This window comes from Pezoporus flaviventris, unplaced genomic scaffold (assembly GCF_033815535.1).
Source record: "Pezoporus flaviventris isolate CSIRO_AGI_PZ_B2104156 unplaced genomic scaffold, CSIRO_AGI_Pfla_v1 ptg000013l, whole genome shotgun sequence".
Classification (NCBI taxonomy): Eukaryota; Metazoa; Chordata; class Aves; order Psittaciformes; family Psittacidae; genus Pezoporus; species Pezoporus flaviventris.
The window spans coordinates 9,158,870-9,181,345 of record NW_026892561.1 but is presented as its reverse complement, the minus strand read 5'-3'; the positions used below and the strand labels follow the sequence as shown (position 1 = coordinate 9,181,345).

General features: G+C 37.6%; 1 protein-coding gene across 2 annotated transcripts in view; it reads right to left on the bottom strand.

Moving 5' to 3' along the window:
* The window catches only part of ST6GALNAC3 (ST6 N-acetylgalactosaminide alpha-2,6-sialyltransferase 3), a 251,347-nt gene that overhangs the window by 65,703 nt on the left and 163,168 nt on the right, over nucleotides 1-22,476 (bottom strand). For both annotated transcript variants that reach the window (XM_061451534.1, XM_061451533.1), the window contains exon 3: nucleotides 10,220-10,629. In XM_061451534.1, coding sequence (XP_061307518.1) covers nucleotides 10,220-10,578 — 359 coding nt within the window. In that variant the 5' untranslated portion in view covers nucleotides 10,579-10,629. The remainder of the gene's footprint in view (nucleotides 1-10,219; nucleotides 10,630-22,476) is intronic.

The window sequence follows — 22,476 nt, the reverse complement described above, 5'->3', positions numbered from 1 at the left end:
ACACCTTGATAATAAAAAAAAAAAAAAATCCCCAAACTTGTAACAATAAAATGAAGTAGTATTAAAATAGTCACATTCTGAAGTCCATGGTGAATAGACACAAACTTAACTGAAGCATGGAAATCTACGATTCTGTGCAAATTGTTCTCTTAGAGGAAGTGCAATAATATTGTAAAATGTAATTAGATATAATCTTCCCTGTTTTCATTACCTATGAACATTATGTAAAGATAAACTAAAGCATAATGAGTCTTTTCATTACCACATAATTGTTATTTTAATGGTTACATTACAAGTAATATAATACTATACATACTTCCACCTCTCATATTAGTGGGCAATTATTTTGAAACTTTCTATTATAATCTACCCTCAGAGACCAATATATTAATGCCACCATTTGAGTATAATAATGACCATGGTTTTGAAATCAATATGATAGCCTCAGGGAAAAATGCAAAGTAATAATGAGGAAAATGTTTATATTATATGCCAGTCCTTGTCCTGGTACACAGACAGAAGTTTAAGGAAAACATGTGGAGCTGCTGCTGCTACACTGAAATTGATTGAAAACATATGAAACCAGTGGCTATTATTTCCAAACCAGGGAAAACTTTTAAATTATCCACAATTAGAAGCTTGGACATGAGACTGGAATAAGTCTTCCCTGAATGTATCATCCCTGAGTACCATTCTAAACCATATCTGGAAATATTGCCTGAAATACTCAATTTCCCACTGATAAACGATGAACTGGCTTTACTTACTTACCCATTCACCACCTTTCTCTAATAACCAAGTAAAACCATGTAGCTTGGCAAGAAGCCACTAGTGCTTAGACAGGTCTAAGCAATGCATAAAGCTTGAGATTATCCTGAAAAATATCTCGTATAAAGTTAAATGACGTTTCATATCCACAAGGCACTCCATGAGCAAGACCCAAAATACCTCTAGGAGTGAGAAGGCTCTGGGATGCCACTGCAGCAGGGAGTCCCCAGCAGGATCTGTACAGTGGAGCTGAAATCCGACTCTGCTGAACACTGTGTTTTCTTGAAAGAGGAGGTAAAGGAAATTTAAGGCCATGAAAAAAGCCTGGAGGAGTTAAGGACCACTGCTTTCTTCCACACCAAAAACGAAACATATTTCAACAGTGTCATCACTAATACAAAATCAGAGTGGCACAGAATGAAACAGCAAAAAACCACAACCACTAAGCTCCAGCAAAGACACAATTCTCCCTTGATAAAAGAAAAAGCTACATGTGAAAAATGCTAGTCACATTTCTTAACGGACTAGAGGAAGGTGTGAAAAGAAAGTGAAGACGGATGGAAACAGGGTAGGGAAACAAATAATACTTGAAAAAATTAAACTAAAATTCTTCTTTCAGAGGAATACTGCTTTGCAAATATTCTTCGGATTATTTTCTTTCCCATATGTTTTGATTGATTTTAAAATGTCAAGAGACTACTGCTAATTTAATGTGGAAGGAAGTGCTGGAACATTACCGTGTTTGGTTGAAAACAGGTTATACAGAAACTGGTTCCATTTTGCAGTTCCAGACCATTCCAAACCAAAATTAGCACTAGGAGACTGAAATGCCTGCATAAAACGTATGTAAGTACACAACATTCAAAAAGCCCTATGATTTCTGCACAGAGATGGCTCCTGCTTTCCCCCAGTGTCATTTTCCAGAGAAGTCAAGCTGTAAAAAGAGGATAAATATTCCTTGCCTCACAAAGGCATTTTGAGGCTTAAGTGTTATCTGCAATGTTTTAGGAAATGTTCTTATGGAAAATGTTTGGGATGCTCTTCAGGGACAGGAGCACTAGCATCTCTAATGAAGGTACTTCAAGGAAAACTCCAAAACAACATATGGAGAGCAAACTGAACACAGAGCACATACTTCTGACATTTATCTTTGTTTTTATTGTTCAAAGCATGCTGTTTGTTTCTTAGGATTTCATCTGTTATCACTTTCTTTCCTTTTTCTGCGTCTTATTCTACACTAGTGACATCACCTGCAGCAATTTTTGAAGTTTTGCAGCAAATCCCATGCTTTGAAAGTTTGAATGAGTCATGTAGAGAATGTTATTAGACAGGGAGTTCACACCTCCTTTCTGTAACTAGTATGGCTGTAACAGACAGGATATGCTTGCTGGGATGGCTGACTTTTAAAAATAAAAACAAAGAGAAAGAACTCTCCAAAGACCAGGATGGGATGGTAACAGCAAACTTGCAAAGGACAAATATCGGCATTTAGAAACCTTTCCTTCTATAGCAGTTGCATGTTTACTGAATGCTAACGTACTGGGTAGCGTTGGTCAGGTTCTGAGATGAGAGCCGTCTCTGGTATGTGATCCCAACTGTACTGAATGCTACTACAAACAAGACTTGCTTACAAAATACTGAAAATAGAATGCCTGAATCCTTGAACACCTGTGTAAAAAACTATTCTCCTTTATACCCAAACTAAGCTACAGGCCGATCAATATCCAAGACATCAGACAAATTATTTGAGGACATTCCTCAAGACTCAAAATAAATGCCCACAGCTCTAGATATGTTTTTCCAGACTCTTATAGCTTCTAAAACCTCCTGAAGGTGTGAATGCCAGAGAAAAATTGCACATGCTGCTCCTGTGTATGTTACTCTTTAGATGCATATCTGCCTCACAGTTAAAAGCTCAGAGAATTTGAGTATCACAGGAACTGCATAGGATGCAGTCAGTGATTGTTTTCTAAGCACAGGTTGTAGCATATCCCAGTAGCACATCAAATTTTCTGAGAAGTGTGGCTATGAAGCCTAGTTATAAATCCATGTGCACACATATATATATATATATATATGTACATTTTCACTGTTCTGAAATTGCAGCCTGAATTCTTTATATGGGACACATGATAAGAGATACATAATAAAACAAAGTAGAAGATCTGTTTTGGTTTTATATAGGTAAAAATACATATTGAAGATGTGCATAAGCAAGTGCCCAGTTAACACTGGGTTTTAAATCAGTTTAATGAGACACAAAATTTCACCATTTTCCGCCATTTTTCTTCCCACCTATGTGTAGGAGGTCTTACACGGCCTTGATTTCTTACCAATTAGATTTTTAGTGCAGTATTTGTTTACAAATCTTTCTAAATTTTAAGGTAAAATACTCTGACATCAGTTCAAGCTAAATTATTTCTACTTTCAAACAGTTTTTCTTTTGCTGTGTTGCCTACTTGTTCAAAGCTTTGAGAAAACAATCTTTAGAAAAGATCAGTGAGATATTTGAAATCAGTTCTCAAACACCTTTTCTTATAAAAGTCTTTCCTACTAAGTTTTACTAGCTAGTGGGTGGACAGATGTGCAGAAACCGTTCTCTCTCTGAAGCAACAAATCACTGTAGTGTTTTATTCCCTATCTCCTAAAGCTGCTGTCCTCACTTGAGCAGCAACTCTGTAACACAAAATCTCCCACTGCATCTCATGCAGCTTGATTGCAGCCTGTTGCCTTGTGCTCAACACTGTAAATACAGTTCAGTGCACTTTAGGGAGCTTCCATTAGAAAACCCACAGTTACCAGTAACCAACAGGTATCATACAAAAGCAATAGCACCATTGCACTTATTTTCTAATTCACTTAATATACCTTAGGAAAGCATTGCTGTATGACAACTGATGAGAAGTAGAGACTTCAATTGTAATGGCTCTGTTTTTTAAAGATAGCTATTTCACCTGGCAGCAAGGCTGAGTTACAGAAATAGATTAATATCTTGATTTTTTTTAAAAGTTAATTCTGTTCCTTTAGAATTTTAAGCTCATTTAGGAAAATCAAGGTCTACTTTAAGCCCTGTGATCTGAAAAATCAAAAACATTGAAGTACAGAATATGATCCAGTTAAGCTTCTATGAACACCAAAGGCTTAAGTCAGAATCTATTCCTCTGCTAATTTTTCCCTACAAGATTTCTGCCTTTGCAACTATAAAATATCTTCCCTACCAGCAGCAAAACTGGAACCACTGTGATCCACAGTGCTACCAGGATGGCTAGCATCTGAATCACTGATTTACATAATCCTTTCAAAAGGTGTATGTTCACAGGAAGCGAGAAATGTTGAAGCAGAATCTCATCTACATGTGAAATCCCAGCGTTGCTCATGAGGGGTATCAGCAATACTGTCATGACCATAAAAGCTGCAGAATATCTGAAGGACTGGAGGGAAAAGGTGTGCACATAATTAGGACAGTACCAAACACCGTATTAAGATTCAACACACAGTTTGTCAGGAGCAGAAAATGGATTCAGTGGCACTTAAAGAAGATGTGATAAAATAAATGCAATAGATACTGGATTAATTCAAGGGAGATGTGAAAATTCACAAAGGTAAAGTAAATCCTGATTATGTATTTCTTGACTTAAATCATTAGGTAAAAAGAAATAACTTCATGGATAAAGTCAGCAACCACCAGAGGATCAATAGGTCTCTGAGCCCACAGCAATCTATATGCAGCCACAGTTTTACCACAAAATATTAGCTAATATTGATATTTTTAATAAAGTTTCACTTCACTAAGTAATTAGTGTAATATAGTAGGAGATGTGTTTTTTAACAAAAGTGCTGCTGCTTTGCACAGCATTTAGTGGCATGCTAATAAAAAACGGACTTCTTCTATTGAGTTCCATCTGCCTAATAGAGAAAAATGTTCATCTTAATTAGGAAAATCTTCATAAAGAGATATAAATGCAGTTACTAATGGGCTGCAGGGAATAAATGTAGGACACTGAGGAACAACTGGTGTTTTACCAGGAAATGGAAGAGTGAATATAAACCCCAAAACAGTTGTTAGCCGTCTGGTGATTGACCACAAACAGCAATAGATGTTGAGGGTTTAAGTGTTTTATAATGAAAAATCTATTTATTTCATTAAGGTTTCACGCTTTAGACCCTCGTTTTTTCAGGTAATAAAGCAGTCTTGGCCAACAATGAAACTATTTAAACCCTCTATGAATTAAGACAGACAAATCCATTAGCATTTTTTGAAGGAATTACTTTATAAAAAGAAAGAATGGAAGTGCCAAGCAATGGTTCAAGAAAGATCCACCACCAAGCACCTGAAAAATTGTCACTATATGAAACACGTATTTTGGCGTTTGCTATGATGCTCACGGGCAGTTGAGAAATTTTTGATGCCTATATTGGTCCAGAAGCAAACATTACATCATCATGATAAAAGCTAGATCAAAATGTAAACTACAACTCGTTTTTGACCTTAACAGTGTTTTGACGTCTTTAACAAGGCATTATAGATCATTCTGAATCAGTTTTTCCATTGTCTTCTTCCAAAAGTTCTGTAATTTAAAGATGCTGATTTTCCCTCAACTCTGCTCATGTTCCTTTCAAAATGAAATAAACTTTCACTCATCTTCCAGAGTTTAAATATTTATTATATACTTCTTTTTTTTTTTTTAAAAAAAAAAAAGCATGTTGATACAAAGCACTGATGGGAAATACTGTCCAAGTCCCAAAATCTGAGGCAGATTCAGTGTCAGTGTTCACTGCTTCCCAGTGAAAAGCTGCTTTCTGCAAATATTACCTAACACTAGCTAAGATTTTATATTTTCTCTGAATTGCCTTGATAAGGAAACTAATATGTATATGTAAGGAAGTGCAAAAGTGAAAATCTCATTACTATATCATTCAAGTTAACAATCAGAAATATGGCATAAAACTCTGACATGCCGACCACTGACAGCTTTACTACCGCAATTCACAGAGAATATCACCAAATAGTAGAAGTTGCAGCTACTTGAGCCTCAGGGAATGTAATTTCATTTATTCATTTCAATGACTTACTAAAGCTTCATGTAGATTAGTCAGACACATCAAAAATCACATATTAGCTGAGGTGAAGCTGTGATGACTGCAGTTGTCTAACAGTGTCAATCTGAACTTTAGATGAATATAATTTGATAGCTCTAAATGACAGAGATATAATATAGATCTTGTGTAGCACCGACATAATGTATAATTAGTGAGCAGAACTAAGTAAAATAGCAGGTTGAGCACACCCCCAAGTTTTGAATGCAGAAGTCAGTGATCAGAACTATCCATCTTTCTGCCTTGAATGATAACACAGCTTTCTAATAACCCAGCACATAGCACCATCTGACATGAACAGAGGAAACCAAGAACTTATGGAAGCAGAGCACAAAAGCAATTTAGTTTCTTTGGGATGATCCAAGGTATTAACAAAAATTCTTCAAAACCAGCCTCTGACTGTAAATATGGCTCAGTGAACCTGTCTCTTGTAGACATGCTTGTATGGCTAAAAATCTTGATAAAATGTGGTTGAATTGAATTGTTTGGGTATAGGATGTGTATTGTTAGAGTTAAGACAGCCTGTGTAGAAAGTCAATTGTCTACCAAACTGGCTGCTTTGCAGAGCATTATCTCATGTCTCTAAATGGGAATTCTAGGAGCTGGGAATACATCTCCTCGCAAAGCTCAGCAGGCTCTTTTTGGTAGTTAATCCATGCTTTGAGCAGTATCAGCACATGTGTTACTGGCTGTTTGCTGGGGCTCACCGTCCTCTGTGTGCAGTGGGACAGGAGTATCTGATCACACCACCAGCTCCAAAAAGGTATGGAGTTGTGTCAGAGGCACTGCTGGAACATCCAGTGCTGAGTGGATAGCCTGAGATATTTGTAGTATAAACACAACTGGAGTCTGCACTCTGGATGGCATTAGGCTCTTTTACTGATATTAGCACAGATTTATTTTATCACTGCTCTTTATCATTTTGAAAGAGACTTAATGCAGACTGTTTTCTAAATGATCCTTAAAAGACACTCCTTTCTTCCTCATCACCTTCACCTAAGGCAATAACATCCAGTAGCATTGATCTATTTGCTGCTAGTTTTCATTAATTTTACCCTCCCTAAGGGTGGTGCAGCTTTGGTGCCAGCTAATTAAAAACTATTTAGGGCTGTTCAGTGCACTTTATCAGAGCAGAATTAGCTCTGCTGCTTTAATGAAGACTACAGTTTTCCCTGATATTACCAATTAAATGTTGTTGTATCATATTGCATTTCTAATGCATGCAAAGATATACATGGTTTCAGAGCCACTTATCTGGATTGGGGTACATACAAAGATGCCACATTTAGTAATTACCTAATGTTTCCTCAAATCCTTTCACTTGACTCAATACGTATACCAAAACATTACTGAAGTACAGGAAGATGCTGCCAGGTTTATGCTCCCTCTAGGGAAATACCAAGTAAAATGCATTAATGAAAAATTGTGAATGCCTGGTAATGACTATTATTCATGTATAACAATTATTCAAAGAGGATGAGCATTCACCACCTTGAACTTAAATGCTTCATTAATGAAGACTCTCAGAAAGAACATATGTCCCCCAGATACATAACACCGCATGCAAGGTTCATTCTCCAACGTGGATAGACCACGTCACATTGTACTGCTGTAGAATTAAAAAATGGTAGAATCGAACAACTGCAAAATAAACAAACTTGTTTTTTGGAAGCTATTTAAAGGCAGTTCTTGCTTCTTCCATGAGCCAATGATAAATCATCTGTCAATATGCAAGCTGTGCTTTTTGAACCTGCACTCAGTGAACTCAGGGATGAAGCTCCTACATCAGTGATGCAGGACCAGAGCTTTTCTGAAGTAGAGAATTGACTGTGGCACATACCTGTTAGCTGCTTAACAACCTTAAAACTTGAGTACTGCTAGGATGGAAATACTCAGAAATCCCACTAATTACCAAAAAGGGTGGTACATCACAAAGTACAAATAGAAAGATCATTAAAGGCTTGACAGACTGGAAATCTGTTGCAATTTTACTATACATTAGTAGCATACATTGTACATAAGGACGGTTTTCTAAGATTAAATTAAAATAGATGTGGTTACGATCCACTCAGTATGTTTTAAAATGAATTGAACTTGGTTTCCTTCCAGAATTTTTGCTGGAAACATGTTGAAACAGATCCCTGTTCAATCTAATATTGCAAGCAAAAGTTGATGCTTCTCTGAGGAACTGCAGGAATATTTGGCTGAGGAATCTGAGTCTGTCTGAGCATCATAATAGTCTGGCACAGCACGTGAAACTATTTTCATCACCCACAAATCTCTCGTGCTCTCTCTTTACTGCCTCCACAAATGCCACATACCTATCACAGCTCCATGACTCTCCCTAGAAACAGCAGGTGGGTCTTGTGAATTGAAAATGTTACAGAAAATGAAAGTTTCCAAACTGAGGTCCCCTGATTAGTAGGGAACTGCAGGATGTTTTCTTGTGATAGAGAGGGTGTTGGCTGGTGACATAAATTCTTTCCCTTGTTTCTGGCTGACAAGAGCACTAAATGATGTTAAAACCATCACTTAATATTTGACATCAAAAAGTAGGACTAAAAATGAGACTTGCAGTAGATACGAAGATGTTATCTGATTGCCACTGTGAGAAATGATAGGGTTTTTTTTCACAGTGTTAAAGGGAGGTATGTGCAAACGTAATGTGATGTGGGTCATGAGGCAGGAAATTTGCTGTTGTTCTCAATGTGAAACATAGTTGTAATGGATAAAGGAGAAAGAACTTTGGCCACTTTGACAATAGGCTGCTTGAGAACTGTGCTCATAAGCACTGGGAGAACAGAAGTACAGTATGCCTTTGACATGAAAAGAAGCATTTGTATTGTGTTAATTGCATAATAACAAAACCTTGAGATGTGTTAATTTGTTGAACAGGAATGGATTAGTCTGGAGATGAGGATGCTTTAACATTGGATTGTGAGATTTTTGGTAGGATATACTAAGGCCTGGCCTCACAATAAGGATTTAGATAAAGTATTGTAAAGTCACTGTGACCTGACATGGAAGAGTCATAAATATAAGCAAATTTATGTTTAGCAATTCTATAACGTACCCATGATCACATTTAGCTTGATTAATATGTAAAGCAGGTGACCTGGATTATTAGAAAGCATTTTCTGAAGAATGGATCTTATGTATTTTTTCTATTAGCCTCTGCTCATCAGCTTGTTCAGTGAAACTAAAGAAGCCACGATAACCTTGGCATCTTTATGACACACAGGTGCTCACTCCAACTCCAGAATCACAGCAACAACATATACACATGGTGAACCACCTCCAGGCTAAGTTCTTACCTATGTTTCAATAGTTTTAGAAATGGAAAAATCAATTCTAACCAGGTTCTGACAGTTCAATAACAAAGTGAATCTAAGAAGAGAGAATAAACTCTTCTACTTCCAAAGCTAAGTCAAAAGTTTGGACCCAGTTAAACTGCTGGTGAATATAGAAATATAGAAATACAGAAATATCTGTCGTTTTAGTTTGATTAGAATAGCCACAGTCTTTCAGAACAGCAAATTCATGATATGCTATTTCCAAAATTATTACTAAGGCACAGCAGTAATCTAGAAACTCCTTCCTACTTAAGTTCCAGTGAATCTGCGGCAGGTGCTCTTCCACGCCAAAACACAGAGGATCAGAATTTTTTGCAGCTTGGTTATAAAATCCTGCAATTTGTGGACTTAATTTCACAAATCCAATTTCTGCTTTGAACATAGTAGCCAAAACAGTGGTCCTCACACTTTCTTCTCCTTACAGCCCCCACTCATGCAGCATAAACACACATTCTCAGGCATGGAAAATAGAATTTCAGTATAATTCTGGTAAAAACCTAAATCTACTACAGTATCGCTGATAATCCATTTTCACCAAGAAACAGAAATGATGCCTAACCCTGAGGTTTGTGTTTGAAGAAAAGCTACAGTGAATCTCAACAGAGAATAAAATACAATATCCAGAGTTATTATCCTGAGGTTGTGCATTTGGAAATGTTGTTTGTGTAGGATTATCCTCTTCAAATAAAATGTCAATCTAATCAATAGTAAATTGAGCTGAAAACAACACACAGCTTTGAAAATGTTTCAGGAAGACATCCAGTATTTTTGGGACTCAAGCCAACAGAAATGGAAAGAACAGAAGGTAGCGTAGGTGGGGTAAATGGGGCCTAGCTGCTGCCTCATCAAGTGCTTATAACAGTCAAAACCGTATAACAATCCATTAAAAACATATCTGGTGTTTCATTTACTAGGTGGCATCCAGCACAGACTTCTCTCACATACCTTTTGTCAAACATTAAAATTGTTCTTTAGGATACTAATTGGTCGTTAGGACTTACCGGTCTTTTCCTGTCTCCTTCTTAAATACTGCATCACAGTAACTCATGCGCTTTTCTGTTGTCACATAGATTTTGGCAGTTGGGTAGCTGTCAACGGTTTTCTTCAGCATGTTGTACACAATGCCATTTCCATCCTTCCTCATATTTCGGAAAGGTCCCCAGATCACATAAACAGTGTTGTTGGTTTCTTTGAAAAAGTACTCGGGATTCTTGAGAAGGAGAGGCACGCTTGTGTGAGAGACCACTCTTACAGTTGTCCTCTTCCCAACATCCTCCTCATAGCCCTTTGTGGGAGCATTGTTCATCCTCCAAATGCAGGAGGACTTGTCTATCTCGGCTCCCAACTTCTGGCCAGCCATCTGTCCCGAGTTTGAAACAATGGCACAGAAGTCACAGTCAAGTCGTAGAGGCTGGAAGAAAGAAAACAAAAATATACGGCAAGTCTTTCACTGTACAACAGGAAGACTGAGAGGAAAACCAGATTGATAGCAATGTTTCTCTTTAAGAATGCTAACAATCCTCATGTGATAGAGCTGGTAGAAACTCCTACAATTACAGAGCTCTGAATGCAATCCTTTATAGTGAAATAGGTGGTTTAAATCTTTTTCTTTGTTCTCCATCTTGCAAAGCCAACTAGAAAAATTATCTTTTTTTTTTCTTTAAATCTTACTCTTCCCACTAGTAAACAACGAAAGCAAGAAGCAGAAGAAAACAATATTTAGATCAATGCATTCTTCTCTTTTAGCATGCTGTTGTCAGCAATAGTAGAGAAAAAGTAATGCTGGAAATTTAACTACACACTGACGGTATTGAGGCATCTGAATGAATAGTTCCCAAATCCGTGGTAGAAGTCAACCATGAGATGTAACTCTAGCAGTATGAAAATCCTGCAGTTGGAAAGGAGATGTGGACAGAAGAATATATTATTCTCTCCAGACAACGGTTATGACCTATGAAAAATGAGAGGCAGATGGAACGGTGATACATAAACTAGGAACTTAATGCTGGGCAAACTGAAGACAGACTTTCCTGACCATGTTCTAGGATACTATTTCTCCAGTAAGACCTGAAAACAGAAACAGTTGTCTAAGAGAGTTATAGGGACCTACCGAATGTTCCGTTTGTCAGAGTATAAAGAGTAAATGTCCTTTGGTTCTTTTGTACCGAAAGACTAAAAGGAAATGCCCTGTCCTTAAGTTCAATTGTATGAAAAGCTTGGTTAGAGATCTAAATCAAAGGAAAACCAGATCTATTAAAAAGGCCCCAAATAACCAACCAACTCCCCTCTCTTCCCCCCCACCCCCCCCCCCCCCCCCCCAAACCTACAGAAGACAGTCCAGTCCACAGGTCATCTACAATTCTTTGTATGGTCACAAACTTGATCTTTTGTCCAAGGGACTTCAGTTTAACATTTGTTAGGAATGATTGTCTCCATGTCCTTTGGATATTTAATCTGACAGGGTGCTAGGTGCTTTTCTTATCAGACCTGTGGTTACTTCCCTTCAAAATCCCACTGCATGTAGCAGATGAATATCCTGGCTACATTTGACCACTATAACCGTAGGACATAATAGCTGACAAAACATCAAATTTCGTTGATAATTGTACACAATGCAAGCATAAGAGATAAACATCTGAAGAGAGCCAAATTATAACAGCCAGAAGATTTCATCTTTTTATGGCAAATATTGTACTGAGCTAAGGTGCATTCTCAAAGACTTCTGAATAAATCTCACCATTGCAAAGGTTTGATTTCTCTACTGTGATTGGTTTGATTTCTCTATGAAACTATGAACATGAAAATGTTCTTTCCTCATTTCATCAGAAGTTAAAGATGCCTGGCTGCATGCAAAAGCATTAGCAATGTCTCCTTTACAGAGAACCATGTATTTTTTTTATAGCTGTTGTAGTTTAGAAAGCTGTCCTGCATAGCTCTCTGACAGCAAGGATGAAATCCCAGGAGATGCAGCTGAACACAACAGTCTTTCTGTTTACTGCTTAGTTACAGAAATCCTCTCTAAGATACATTATGAGGACATGGCTGTGTGACCTAAGCGAACCCATAAGTATAACTCACATCCTAACATGAAGTGAATTGTTAAAGTCCCAGTAGATTAATTTATGCCTTCCAGGGTGAACTTTCAAGCTAACAAATGTTGAATATGAAACTGCTAGATAGGAAAAGCCAATTTGTTCAAGAATCCAGTCCCATTTAAATTTGTCTCAACATAGGTGTTGTTTTGGGTTTTGGGGTTGGTTGTGTGGTTTTGGTTTTGTTCTTGTTTTGTTTGCTTGTTTGTTTGTTTTTCTCTCCCCACAATATTCCTTCTTCATTAAAATGGGGCTCATCTCTTAAATTTGGAATTGTTTGATTTTCTGACCCTAGTTAGAAATGCATTGCACATTTTCTATTCACAGAGTGTAACTGTTCTGCTTGAATAAACTGAGTACACTCACTCTTGCAATTGTGGCCCCTGGTTTTCTAACTCTTTTGTTGTGATTCATTTATCTTGTTCCAATTTATAAAGCACTTTCATAATATTGAATGCCTGCATTAGGTCAACATATAATCTGCTCTTCTTCAATAGAAGCAGAAGCTTAACCCCTCCCAGCCCTATCTCAAAATAGCTTTTACAATGTAGAGAAATTGCACATGTCCTAATACTTTTATTTCCCAACAGAGATCCCAGAGAGATTTAGAAGACCGACTGACACCCATGACAGACATTCCACTGGTGCCAGAATCATCCACTGACTTCAGTATCCTTTTTGCATCATATCTTCCTCAACATATCAGAAAACACACATCAACATTCATTCACTGAACCCCCATATGGAGACAAGCTGGCAGCTTATGGTGTTTGTAAGTGTTTATAAGTGTCACAGAGAAAAGGGGCAGTTTCAGTAATCCACATACAACAGCTTTCTCATTTTCCTCACTTAACATGACATTCCTGTTTGTTACTACACCATACCTCAGAAATGGCTGTCCATCACGTTAAGATTCAAAAGCTGCTCAAATGTAGCTCTCCTGCCAGATGGCTCCCACAGGAGCTATTCAGGCACAGGGATTTGGGTTCCCAAAGGGCTGGAATTGGGAAGCACCTGTTTAGTTGTGGCTATTGCTTCTGCTGCTGAATTAAGACACAGCTGACAGCTCCCTATGACTGTTGAGGAGTTGGAGTGATGTGCTGTTGTCTCACCTCACTCTATACTCTATACATCCCATATGCAGATTTTTGGTTGTAAGGTTGCCCATGATAGCCCTAACTTGCATGAGAAACTGCTGCTTTTCCATTTAACTTGCTGCACTGTTTGTATTAAGGATGGACAGAAAGCAGAGAGACAATTCTTAAGAACAGAAACTGTAATACAGGGAGATGAAAGCTGGAGAATTAGAGAAAATGCGCCTTCTTGGTGATCTGTTTTGTAATTAACAGTAACTGTTTACAGATGTCCACACCACAAACACCAGGATAGCAATTGATGTGACACTAACACAACATGAGCCTTATCAAAGAAGCCAAAAGCACATCTGCCATGCAGCCCAGGCTGCCCTCCCCTCTGTAGAGATGGTCCAGCAACAATGGGATTGATACAGATTGGCAAGACCATACAGAAAAACCTGTGCTGTTACAAATTTATGATCTCTGGACCGAGATGGGGAGGAAAAAGGGAGAGGGGAGTTAGCAAGCGGCTGCGTGGTTCTGAGTTACCGGCTGGGCTTAAACCACAACACCTTCACAAGATCTTAATTCACTTGCGCTGTAGATATATGAGCTAAAGAAAAAAATGTAAAGAACCCTTCACCTCGTCTCCTTTTTCATGTATTTAGACATGTATTTCACCTCTACACACCACCAGGGCTAAGCTGTTATTGCTTCTAGAAAATTACTCATTTTGTCTCTGGCCAGAAGGGTGTAGAAGCCCTCAGCAGAGCAGCTGGGCATGATTCTGACAAATTGTCTCATCTTTTTCCTCAATGATACATTGTAATTGTTGAGGAGCACTTATATTTTAATCAGTAAAGAAAATGAAATGTCTGACCTTTCCATTTCCTGTGCAAGCTTATAGACAATAGAAAAGATAATTAAAGTTGTGAATTAGAACTTGCAAAACAGTGCTGTCTCTCTACCAAAGAGAAATAGCTGTGTAATAAAGGTCACTTATCAAACAGTTCTAGTTATTAAATCTTTGCATTTAGCACTGAAGTGACTTCACAGAATCAAAGGTCAAATCATTAAATAACAAAACCAGTCAGAATTAGAAAAGGTCACAAGCAAATCTAACCAGAAATAGGTCACAAAACATGATTCTCTCCAACAGAGGGTTTATATGTTTGGAAAACTGGTTACTTTACAGTCTGACACAACTCCTCCACCACATCAATTGTCTCCACCAAAAGACTGAAATTCCAGTTACAGGACCGTGCATACGAGTGGGTTTCCCAGTGGCTCAGGTTTCCTAGAGAACAGATTGCCAAGTTTCCCAACCAGAGACCTGTGGGTCTGCTGAAGTCCCAAGAGGAGATGATCTTACATCATTCTATTAACCTCTTGGCTAAGACTTCAGCACAAGTGTTCTGGGTTCAGTGGCTTAAACCACAACAAGTCAGTGTAGTCCAACAAAACCATGTCTTGACATACCAGTCACAGGCTAAGCTCCTATCTTAGCATAGACTGGCAAATTCACTCTTCAGTTGGACCAAACCTGGCTCAGGACTTAAGCAGATGTAATTTACACTGATGAAAAGCTGAATTTCTCTTGTGACTTCTTAGAGCTATAGGCTGGTGGTGCTCTGGAGAGCTCAGTCCAACCACTAACTCTGTTTTGCTCTGTAAATCCCACAACTAATCATACAGATAGTTAGGAAATTCAGATTAAACTTTCCCAATTGTTACTTTGTGATTGTAATTTTGTAAATCGGACGCAATGCCCATTCGCTACATAATGAGGCAATTATTAGCAGCTTGCCACATATTAATTTGCTCCTTTAATGTTGAAACAAATGAGATCTTTTCTTATAATCATCTTATTTGAATGAATTCTAACAAAGCTGATTGAACAAAGCTCCAGAGAGACTTTCTTTATTTCAGTGCCATTTATCCTTCCACTCTTCTTGGACGTCTTTAGAGTTTTAGAGGATACAACATTTATAATGATGCCAATGGGGAATAGATTGTGCCTTTATTCTTCTTGATGTTCTTTTGAGGTCTTTGAAATGAAAGGTACAAGAGAGGCATTAACCGTCTGGCATTGTTTTTATTGCTTTTCTCTACTTTGCAAGCATAAAATGTATTTTAATTTTTGCTGTGTTTCAGTGATGATCAACCAAGCTGGATTTATCTACACTTGCACACTTTCTTCAGACCTCTAACTGGGAGGAACGAATTGCCAGGCTTATCTAAGACAAAATTCAGCGCATTTAAAGAAAAGAAATGTAGTACTTGTGTGTTCAACCAGAAAGAGCTATCATTTTAATAGAGCACTCAGAAGCACTGTATATAAATCATGTTATATAACTAACATCAAGTGATAAAAGTAAAAATGGTAAAACCCACAGGCCTGATTATCCTGAGTTTGTGGTAGCTCTCCCTTCTTTCCTGTGGTAGCGTTGTGTTTTTCTAGTCCTCAGCAGTTGATTTTGGTCCTAGCCTTCAGCATCACATCCCAAAAACCATCTCTGTCTTCATAAAAATTAATGTTAAAATTTCATAAAGATTGTAGCATTTTGACATTATTTTTAAATAAGCCCTATGTCAACATGCATCCCATTTCCAAATAAATAGAATATGATCTGCCTCTTCATAAGACTGTTCTTGAGACTCAAGTGCCTGGGATATTTTATTTAGATGACTGTCACTGATATATACATAAGTACTAGCAGAAAGGTTTTATTTAAATTGAATGAACTGGAAGGGAATGCATAGGAGCCATGTAATGGGACTACTCTTGCAGTAAGAGACTGAATAAATAACCATCACTGCAATTCTTTCTATAGAAATTGACCCAGTTGTTACAGAACTGCTATTCTTGATTTGCAGTTCACGTTGCAGCTCCCTAGAAGGGCTGTATCAGCCCTTTGCTTTAATAAGTATGTTGTGGATTCCTGATGTCACTGGTAAAGAGACAGAAAAGGGAAGGAAGCATGGACTTTGGGTAGAGGTTGAAACTTGTGGGCCAGACTCTCCAGCACCATCTAAACTTTAATTTGGTAAGTGTATTTTTGAAATTTCAGCTTGCTTTCTCATGGAAAGGGGAAAAAACCCTACAAACCCCACCCTTCTGAACACGAACCACAGTGCAAAGTGATGCAGTGTCATCTTTCTCACTTTCAAGACAGCTCCAGTAACTCCATGCCAGCTCCTAACTCGTTCAAGATATAGCAGAGCAAATGCTCACCAGCATGTTGATTTTGCTGCTGCTATTGGAAACAATATGGACAGCTTTGAAACAAGGCAAGAATCAAGTACATCGCATGATGCTGAGAGCTGAAAAATATATGCCTCAAATATATTTGAGAAAACTCTTGAGTAGCAAGAGTCAAGTGTCTGATTATAGAAGAAAACCAGGCCTTTTTTATGAATTTTCCTCTATTCTAATATGAAGCAGAAATTGAAAAGTCAAAAATAATATCCCATTCAATAATCCTATAGAACAAAATTTGTGTAAAACCAGGCCCAGCTTAATCAAAATATTTTAACTTCCTATTTATTAAAAATCATATTTAAATAGTTTTCTAAAATGGAATTAAAATGCTCCTTCATTTGAACATTTTTCTGTATTATGAAAAGATTAAAACATGATAGTTCACATTAACAGTCCCTTCCATTTTTTCTTTTTTTTTTTTTCCTGATTTCCAGCTGAAACTTCAGTAAAAGTGACGCCTTTTAAATAAGTGTACACTGGTATTTTCTTCTGGAATCATAAACTATTGAAAGATTCCTGATAGCTCTATTGGTATAACAGATGCAAAACCAGAAATGTGGTGGAGAGTAAATAAATAACAGGAGACATTTTTTGTCTCTCCGTGGAGGGTTAATGAAGGAAGGAATTTGCCAGATTCAGTGTTTCAAGTACAAGAGAAACACCCAGCAGACCAGCAGTGAAGGACTGATGGTCAACAGCCATGTGGGACTTTGAGCACTGGAAGAGAGGCAGGTGAAGATAGTGGCCTAAGGCATTGCCTGAAGGATGCTCTCAGTCGGTAGAAGCTGCACTTTAGTTTGCATCTTATGTGGATTGTAAATTCTCCTCTCCCCAGGTAGGATGGCAGAAGGGACATGCTCTTATTAGCATGAATGAATGTGTCACAAAAAGGGAAGGAAGCAAAAGGAAGCAGGATACCAAAAGAGAGGACAGAAAAATATCAGAGAAGAAATGAAACAGGCTATGACAAGATAGAATATAGTTTAGGCTTTGGAAGCGAGACATGTAAGTGGAAACAGGATTTGAGAAAAAGTAAAATACTGATAAATAGCCAGTAAGATAAACCATGATGCTGGGGATGAAATCTAGCAAAGAGAAGAACCAAAACACCTAAAGATGTTTGTTAATATTTTTGTTGTGAAGAAAGCTTTATCAGATATGTCAATCAAATAACTCAGCATTAGGCAGAGAGAATAGCTTTTGCCCTATAAACTGCAACTGCCCAAGCAGAAAACAGACGGAAACAGATACATTCGCTGCAGCATATAGTACTACAGCTTGTAGGTAACCAGAAACCCTGACATCTGTAAACATGCAGATGTCTACAGTTCCAAACCGATCCAATCAACATTTCTCAAGTAGGGTGGAGAGGAGGGATAAAAACACAATCTTCTTCGGTACATAAAGTATCAGGATAAAAGTACAAATATGCCCAATAACATATGTGGAAATGTTCATGTCAAACACAGTTGAGAATTGAATGCCTAATTGTTATGGGAGGGAGGCAAACTCAATCACGCAAACTCTATACAGGAAGTTCATAAGGTAGGCACTAAATAACATTCAGTCTGAAAAATAGCCTACAAAAAAATTAATTTCACAGTTGTCCAAAATAGAAAACTGAACACACTATATTAGTTCTAGAGCACTAACTTCATCCCAGTGCTTTAGCTGGTGACCATAAATAACCAAAATGTCTGCGACATTCCATCTATCGCTCATTCGCAAATACACAGGCTTTGAAATACTATGGCTTTGTAATAGTTCAAAAGTCGGGAATTCTTCCAACCAAATGCTGCTTGCTGAATCCAACAAGTCATTTATCTTCAAATCCACCACGTTGCTCACTTGCCCTTGTTAGCACATGATGGCTCTTGAATTTTGTGCACAAAAGTTACTAGAGAAACACAATTTAAACCAGATTCTGTCCATCAAAATTCATAAATAACTCCAAACAGAAGAGAATTAGCTGATCTTAACTATGGCACGCTTTCTGTCACTCTACTGAGAGACTGTATTTGCAACAGTACATTTACTACCAGCCCTTGATCCGGAAAGTTATTGGTATCATAATATTTAGTGTTACTTTATCTTCTTCAATTGTTTTTATTGCATTTTTTTCTCTCTCTCTTCTTTTTTTTTTCCTATATAGCAATAAGGAAGATAAAATTTTTTCTCTGTACAGGCATATTTGCTCAGCAAACAATACAAAACACAAGGAGGTAAAATGTCACTTACAATTCAAGGAGACATAAAAGATGGGAATGTGCTGTTAGCACATGGACTGCATAGCGAATGAATCACAGTACGAAAGGACAAAACCAGTTTCTCACATCCAGTACCGTGTACGGCAGTAGAGCACATATAAAACATAATCCTCCCTTACAGAGCGGACTTTAGAATGACATCCTTGAAAGGAACCAAGGCCGAAAGGACTCTTTCCACAAAAGGTGTTTTTCATTGCAAATAATAGTATCTATGCAAAAACACCAAATGAGAATTCTTCACTATGAAATTGCCTGCTATAAGACTATGTCTAAGGAATTCTTTGTCACATATGTAAAATGTTGATTACACTGTAACTACTGATTTTAATTTGTATTTATTATAAATACCCACAGATGGCAGTAAAGTATATAATGTATACAGCAGATTTGTTCCAAGTTTGCTTTCTCTAATAACCTCCTGTTATCAGCACTCACCGTTAATCATGGGCCATTATCTAGGAACTTATTTGGCTGAATCACAGAGCAGGAATGCTTGTTAGGCCTTTAATCTAGATACATTTGAAAAATTTACAGTCATAAATACATTATGGGACTTCTAATATGACATTCACATCTTATTTCAGGTCAATTTATTTGGGATCTGATATGGGAATATTGTATCAAGGTAAGCAACAAAAAACTGTCTCAGGAAAACTGCCTTGTAGTTCCTTTTTTTTCCCCATGAAAATCCACATAACAGGCTGGAAAACCTAACACCTAATTTATTTCTGTTCCATGCTGTCTAGACCTATTATTTAATTTTGTCTCTCTTGGTGGTCTATCTCTCGAATTATTTGTATGCATGGAAGGAAAGTGATAAGCTAAAATGCTAATTATCCATTTTTCTGACATTAAAAAAAATAATATCCATGCCAGGCATAACAATAAGGTTTATTACAATAGCATTAAACACCAGTAACATTTTTCATTTGACAAAGTAAGCCTTAAGAAGCTTTCTGAGTCCAGTATTTTTAATTGCAGGATGTCTTATCTGAAAGAGAATACATACTTGCTTCTGGCCACATTTATTTCTTTTCCCTTTATTGGTATTTTGGGAATATTTGCTGCACTACTTTACAACTGTCAGCTTTAAAAATGCTTAAAATCTTCCATAAAAATGTCATTTGAGGTTAAAATTTTGCTTTAAGGTCCTAGTCCAAAAAATAATTTGTTTTTAATATCTTTTAGATATTGAAATCATTTCAGTTGCAGACAGATACAAGGTTAAATCAACATTTTTCAGATACTTGAATTTTAAAAAACAACGGTACTGGGTACTAGGACAGAGATTTAAACTGGATTGGAAAGTTCTGCTTAAATAATTAGGAAGATTTATTTTAAAGTCTTTTAAGTTGCTAATGGAAGCTCTTGAAGCACAGCTGCATGTTTAAAAACTCTGAAGTTAAAGGTCTGCTTCAGATGAAAAGGTCATCGTACATATACTCTCTTCTGATTGCTTCTACATCACTGCCTCAGTCTGTATGTCTGCTAACCACTTTTCAATCAGTGCAGGTTTCATTGCAAGCTCTAGTTTGTGTCATGGACTAACACTATGTCTAATAACTTTATAAGCACTCTCAAGTGGGATTTACTGGGTTAAATGATTTGTAAATAATTCAAAAATTATTCTGTATCAGTTCTCCTTCTTCATGGAGCTTCACAATGTAGTTTCTGCTACTACCACATCCCACACCAGCCCAATTTCCCCCTCACCTTAAAGCCTTTGCTAAAGATAAGCCCCTGAGCACAGTGACCTCTGCCAAACCTCACTGAAGTCAATAGGGCCTTGTGCAGGACCATGTATCATCACTACAGAGCTCAGAACAAGATCAAGGCCTGAGGAGGTGCCGAATAACACACGCACACAAATTAGGCGGTACATGATGAGGTGAAGCATGCTAGAAGCAATTGCAAAACAAAATCTTATTAAAAATTGAAAATAATAAATCCTATTAATCTTTTCTCCATGATAACAGTCTGGCCTGACAACAATACAGTTGCAAGATATAAATAACACTACCTCCAAAATGGGTAGATTATAATCATATAGCTCTTCTACCTATAATTTAAATTTTTAAGAGAGAAATTAACTTTTAGTCTTTCACATATCTTAAGAAGAAAAATATGACTTTAATGTAGCTATATGCTGACTTTCTAGGAAAAAGCCTTCATAGCCTCCATTACAGTCAAAAGCAAGACTCACACTGACACCACTGGGACCATAACTTCGCCTAATGTCTGAATTTTGGAAAGAGAAATTTGGATTCTCAATTCACAGATGGAAAGGTTTTTCTCTGTAGACAGACTCGGCTGAGGGAGAAGAGAAAGAGCAAGGAAACATCTCATGTGACATGTCCAGCTTGGAGTGACAATCTGCAGGGCTGGGCCCAACAAGACGTATTCTGCTCTGAAGAATAAATTTAGACATGAGACCATAAAATGATGTAGCTCAGAAAAAAATATTCTCTGTGATTACAAGACCGTGGTGCTGCTCCTTTGCCTGGACAGCAGCAGAGGCCTCTCAGCTATGATCCTGCTTCCACCTGTGAAAAGGATGCACGGTATTTTCTTGAGGTAAGCTATCCACTCAGAAAGCCAGATGACAGTCTTCCCTTTCTGTATGTGAGCATGTATACTGTTGTTCTGGCTTACCTGGTGACTACTGAAATTATCCCTCCCCACCCCCAAGTCTATTTCTGGGATGGAAACCTTGGAGGTCATATTAGCTTCCTGCTCTTGCTGGCATGAAATGAGTTAAGCCAGATTTGACATTTCAACCCTGCTTGTGAGTGCACAGGGTTTTTTTTGGGGGGGGGGAAGGGGAAAAGGGCTTGTGAGTTTTTTTAAACCTATTGACATAATGAAGCTTGTGATTCCTTACGTTTCTAAGGACTGCAGTGACAGCAGGATCTTTATTATTTGACAACTTGAAAAGCAATCTTAAAAGTCAACACCAAAGCTTATCAGCTGCTCTGTAAATCCAACTGATACAGCAACATCCACCACAGTTCTGACAAAACAGCTTCTTGGGGACAGCAATAAGGAAGGAAACTTGGTTCCCTCTGATAGCATCTGCCTGCTGACCACTTTGGTTTGCTGGATCTATGAATATGACAAAATACATGTCAGCTGATGTCCTAGAAACAGAAAGGATAGTGGAAGATTGACAACTGCTTTCTACAGCAAACAGATTGTGCCTGGTTTCTGTAGGATACAGTTAATTTTCGTCTTAGTGGCTGATACAGTGCTATTTCTCCTCCTTCCAGAACAATGCTGCTCCATGCTCCATGATCTGTTGCATCTCTAGCTGTCAAGAGCTCGCAATCACACATAGGGAACTGGAGAGGCTAAATTCCACCTCCATGCTAAAAAGAAGGTTTGAAGTACTATAATATGTAGCTAAGTAAAAAACAAACCCAAACATATATATACTGAAGTCATCAACTAATTCTAAAATAATCATTCAAAAGAAATGCCCATGCAGGCTGCAGCTGATGTTGAGTGAAAAGCCCAGAGGACAGCAATGAACCTTGGCTTGCATTGAAATAGCATTTCTTCATT